General features: G+C 37.0%; 2 protein-coding genes across 2 annotated transcripts; one reads left to right on the top strand and one right to left on the bottom strand.

Moving 5' to 3' along the window:
- Window positions 1–214: 214 nt before the first annotated feature.
- LOC131620701 (uncharacterized) lies at window positions 215–1101 on the top strand. The gene has a single exon (XM_058891850.1). The coding sequence runs from the start codon at window positions 463–465 to the stop codon at window positions 859–861; it is 399 nt and encodes a 132-aa protein (XP_058747833.1). The 5' UTR covers window positions 215–462; the 3' UTR covers window positions 862–1101.
- A 1337-nt stretch (window positions 1102–2438) lies between these two features.
- LOC131620700 (L-type lectin-domain containing receptor kinase VIII.1-like) lies at window positions 2439–4946 on the bottom strand. Its single transcript, XM_058891847.1, has one exon. The coding sequence runs from the start codon at window positions 4770–4772 to the stop codon at window positions 2754–2756; it is 2019 nt and encodes a 672-aa protein (XP_058747830.1). The 5' UTR covers window positions 4773–4946; the 3' UTR covers window positions 2439–2753.
- Window positions 4947–5514: the final 568 nt, after the last annotated feature.

Here is a 5514-nt window from a genome sequence, read left to right on the forward strand (position 1 = left end):
ATTTTACATGACTTTATTAGATGATACTAATACAGTTGGCATCCTAGTATTTTTCTTCCACAAGACAACTAACTTTCAACCACCACATGTTCCAACGCGTAGCATAATTATTTTTTCCAATTAAATATGTTTGTATATTTATTTTCTTGAACTTTTCCATAAAAAAAAGAGAAGCTTCACATTTTTTTTCATTTTTTTTCTTCTAAAAATTAGGTGTAAATACATTTTCACATTCTAAATATGAAAAGACACATTCTTCTTTTGCAACGGCAACGAAGATTCTTTCTCTCTCTCCCATTTCATCAAAACCCCCAAATTTCCTCAATTAGGGTTCATTCCATTTCCAATTCCCAAACCCTCCAATCCCCAATCTTCCAAATTCCCGAAATCACCGAAATCACCCCTCCCTGAGTCCCCCGATTCTCACGGCGAGCCTCCGTAGCTCGCTCATTCGCCGGACTCATGGCGAATTTCTCCGATCGAACCGTCATTCTCACCTTCTTCGCCCTCTGCATCCTCTTCCCCATCTTCACAACCGCAGAACAAGAACACGAAGAATCATCATCCGTTCTCCTGTTACCGTCGGCCACCGCCGTCGAGGAACACAATATGTGTTCCGGAACAACGCCGTCATCTTGTCCGGCGAAATGCTTCCGTACGGATCCGGTTTGCGGCGCCGACGGTGTGACATACTGGTGCGGTTGCGCCGAAGCTGCGTGCGCCGGAGCTAAAGTTGCTAAATTGGGTTTCTGTGAGGTAGGGAATGGTGGATCCGCGAATTTTCCCGGTCAGGCTCTACTTTTGGTTCACATTGTATGGCTCATCGTGTTAGGGTTTTCGGTATTGTTCGGGTTTTTTTAGTTTCGACGCCGGGGAATTCTGTAATTATGAGGATGTTGTTGTGTGTTTGTGTAATCTTCTGGGTTTGGGTTTGGGTAACATGACAATTCTTTTTCTCATTTTTTATTATTGGGGTGTTATAGGGGATTTGGGAGGTGTGTATTTTTGTTTATATTGTAATTGATCATTTGACCAATTCTTATACTTGATGTATACATTTTTATGAGATGAAACTACTATCAAATTTGTTATTGAATTCAATTTATGTATTGTTGTTGGTATCTTACTATACATATGAAAATCAATGGTAACCCAATTTGATACAAAAATGAACACAATTGATCCTTAGCTTTAGTATATGTATCTATGTTGGACATGAATCTCGTCTTGAGTCTCAATTAATCAGGATGAATCTTGATTCAATCTAGTAAAATGTTCTTTTGCGATGTTATATTAAAGTTTCACAAACCTCTTTCTTTTGTCATTTGAATCTTGAATTCTTTTAAAATTAGTAGATGGTGTATTAGCTTAGAGGTTTGCTATGTTGCTTGTTTTTATTGGTAAATTATTGATTCACGGTTCAGAAAAGAGGATTTTCGAATCACAATTTGAATCTCAGTTTGTTACATATGGTATGATTCATGACCGTCTTTGAGGGTGCGCAAGACAGGTTAGGGTTACCACACAGTTATGGCTCTATTTGTTGTTCTGATTAAACTTGACTAATCTACACTGAGCCTCCAAAAATTTGAAAAGGCTTTCATATGATTGTACCTTGATTGCATCAATATGCTTTGTTTTTGTCAATGAACATTTGTCGTTTACAGCTTGTGGTTGTTGGTGTGTGTAGATAAGAACTATAGGCAATCTTTGTCTTTTACAACTTAGATTATGCTAAAAGGTTTAAACTTTGTCATTTAATTCCAGCCTTGTTTCATGCTTGGTATGGTATTGCATGCTTTATGTTGGTAATCCCTAGCCATAGAAAACCGTGGATAAGAAGAGCATCTTTGCAAGGAAGAATGGATGTTAAACAAAGTATCTTTGCAATTGGGGAGACTGCGTATAACTATTTCATTAATATTGTGTTTAGTGCAGAGAAGTCATTCTCGGATAGTGGCGTGGAGCGGCCAAGCCCAAAGTGGGATAATTTTGATTTTTTAGAGTGGAAAGAGATAGCAGGCTGATAATTGCTCTGCTCTGCTGTCCCACTATTTATCCTATACTGGCTGCTATAGTGTTCTACACAGCTAAGGCACTTGCCATAGCGCCCAGCCTCCGCTCTGCTATAGCGCTGTTAGCCTCCGCTCTGCTATAACGGGATAACACCGATGTTGGGCGTTATTGAGTACTCTGGTTTAATGTAATAGTAATAAATATATTATTTCCTAATTACTAGTATTTTTAGATCACTCTGTCTTTTGTTTTTATGATTTATGGTTCAAAACCAAGGAAACTTCCATTGAGATTATGAAGTTCTTTCTTTGTTCAGTGAGATAAGTCTACCATGTTTTCAAAGAGAGGCGAGCTTGGATCCAAATTAGGTTCATTTTTCCAATAAAAAATAATAATAGAAGAATATAGCTGATTTCTTTCCCTTTGTTTACCAGAATAACCAAATTTCATTTACAACATAACAAAACAAGAAGGGTCATCACACATCCTCCATAGAGGCTGTGAAGCTTCCAAACAAATGCTAAAACAAATACTGAAACTGAAAACACAATCACCCTTTCTACTGCACTAACCAATATTCACAAAACCTATCTTTACACTTCCCCAAGAATAACAATGCATTACAATATTCATCTCCTATCTACACAATCACACATCAATCAAAAATCTAAAACATTCACATACATTTGGAAAATCAATATTTATTCATAAATCATCATCTTCCAGTAGCATCATCATCACAGCTTCAAAGTGCAAGAATAATTATTGCAAAGCCCAGTGTTGGCACTATTATAAGGAAACAAAGCAACAGGTCTAGTTCTTGGCAACTCAGGAAGAGGCTTCTCCATGTTATGAAGAAGCTCCACAACTTCTTCCATGGAAGGTCTTCCTTTATTCTCATTCAAAGTACAAAGCAAACCGATTTCCATTACACGAATCGCTTGCTCCAAATTGATCAATGATCCCATTCTCCGATCAACAAGCTTCACTTTCTCATTTGTTTCATGTAAGTTCCATGCAAAATCCAATAAGTTCCTCTCTTCTGATCTTCCTTCCTCTACTTCCTCCACCCTTGGCCTTCCACCTATCACTTCCAACACGATCACGCCAAACTCGAATACATCGGCACTATTACACACTATTGATTCAAACTGTTTTGATTCTGCTCCCATTAGAATAAATCCGAAATCTCCCAAAACAGCTCTGAAGCTAACATCCAAAAACACACTGCTGCATTTCATGTTCTTGTGAGCTAGTTGCTTAGAGTGCAAGAAACTCAATCCGTCAGCTACGTCTTTGACGACCTTGAACCGTCGCGTCCATGGAAGAACTCCGGCTCCGAAGAGCCATTTATCGAGGCTTCCGTTAGGGACAAAATCATAGACTGCGATGATTTCATTGTTGTCCTGACACCAGCCTCTTATAGGAAGTAAATTCGGGTGACGAACATGGCTAATGACTTTGATTTCTTTCAACAAACGCTTCTTATCCGATCCGTGCGTGCTGAGAAACTGAGCTGAGAATCTTTTCACAGCTACCTGGCTTCCATTACTACCAAGCCTTCCTCTGTAGTATACTCCTCTAATATCACTTCCAAGCATCTCTATCTCACTGAATGATCTAGTAGCAGAGGAAAGTGCAGAAAAACTGAATCTGCGCGGTTTGTTAGGAGGCCTTGGCCGATGAATCTCATCTTCTATCGAAGTCTTCGATTTAGAAGCACTTTTTCTATGCTTACTGATAAAGTAAAAACCAGCTAAAACAGCTAAAGCCAATACTACAGAAGCCACAAAAATCAAAAAGCTTCGCGGAGTTTTATTCCTATTAGACTTCTCGGTAGCTTCTGTTGTTTCTGTAGTATTCTGAAGCAAGATCTTACCTTGACATGTTTCAGACGAAGGGTAGCGAAGAGAAGCTTGACTAGTCGAAGTAAAGTTCCAAGAAAGTATATTATGAATCTGTGTGTGGTTCCCCGTCGAGGCCGAGAATCCTACAAACATATACTCGTTCAGATAAGGCGAAAGATCCATAAACTCCGAGAAGATAGGCTTGCTAGGATAAACTTCATCGTTCGGAAGTCCAAGACGAACGTCCATTCTCCTTCGAGGACCATCATAATCAATCCAAGCATGATGAACAAAACCATCTTTAAGCGAAACACCAACATCAGAAACATTGATAATTTTAGTAGATACTATACTACCTAAATTGATACCAACATGATTATCATTCGGATCACCGAATTCAGGATTCATCCGTGTATCGAACTCAACTGCAACCGCTTTATAATCGCTCTCGCAAGCATCATTAAGCATAGCAAGCCAAGGTCCCGGCCTTCCAACAGTGAATTCATCAGGTACAATAATGAAGGTGAGTCCACTTCCACCACCATTATCAGTTAAATCAGAATCACTAGTAGTTGAATTATTAAGCTGAAATGAAAAGGTGGTTTGAAAAGAAGCCGGAGTTTTGGTGATCGGATCTAACAGACGAATCGGGAAGGAATATAAACCTCTACCTGCTTGATGTCTTATACCTGTTTCTTGTGATTCATTTGGGATTTGAAGTGAACCTTTTTCATCTGAGAATCTTGCACTTCCTAGAAGCTTTACATCATGGACTAATCTTGAGTTGTTGGTGAAAGTGAAATCTTTGAAGGAGAAGTGTTTGGTTACATTGATTGGAACTTGACTAGATGAAAAAACTAGATTGAAGAAGAAGTAGAATATGAGGATGAAAAAGGTTATGGAAGCCATTGTTTGAGAGATGATAATGGAAAAAAGTTCAATAATTCAGAAGCTATAGTTTAAAACTGTTGCTAATGCTAAAGTGAAGATAAGAAGGATTAAAATTAAGTGGTACTAGTAGTTAAAGAAGTTGAAAATAATAATATAATTAATGTGACTAGGCTTAAAGGACCATTTGAAATGGAAATTTGTTGATACAGTTCATGTTTTGAATAATGAATTATTGAATGTTAATTGGGGAAACAAACAAATGATAGTAGCTACAAAATAGATAAAACATGTAGTGTGTGTGGAGTGTGGCTAGGCAAGTTTTTGAGGTGGAAAATTGGTTTTGAGATTTCATGGTCCACACTATGTTTTTGTCTCTTAGATAAAACGACATAATCATTAGCAACTCAGATACATAATGATTCGAACTCTGATGATATAATCGTTAGTAATTCAGATACATAATAATTCGAACTCTGATAAAGACGTTCAATCTATTAATATTGACTTGTGTAAGTTGTGATAGGATTTGCGGACTATTCATATTTATTTTAGTGTGTATATATTTGATATTTTAATTATATTGGTTCTTGTATTAGTTTAAGGGTTTAAGTTAAATAAAATTAATTTATTTGCTTATTTTATTTTAAAAGTTATAATAAATATATTGTTAAAGAAATTATAAATTGAAAATTAGTACAAGTCTTTATAAATCATTAATGGATTGATTGACTTTAATTATACCACTTTCCTCTTACAATTA

The sequence above is a fragment of the Vicia villosa genome, linkage group LG7 (assembly GCF_029867415.1).
Source record: "Vicia villosa cultivar HV-30 ecotype Madison, WI linkage group LG7, Vvil1.0, whole genome shotgun sequence".
Classification (NCBI taxonomy): Eukaryota; Viridiplantae; Streptophyta; class Magnoliopsida; order Fabales; family Fabaceae; genus Vicia; species Vicia villosa.

Excerpts from the sequence above, each read along its gene's own strand:
- LOC131620701 (XM_058891850.1), top strand. The coding sequence starts at position 463 with ATGGCGAATTTCTCCGATCGAACCGTCATTCTCACCTTCTTCGCCCTC.
- LOC131620700 (XM_058891847.1), bottom strand. The coding sequence starts at position 4,772 with ATGGCTTCCATAACCTTTTTCATCCTCATATTCTACTTCTTCTTCAAT.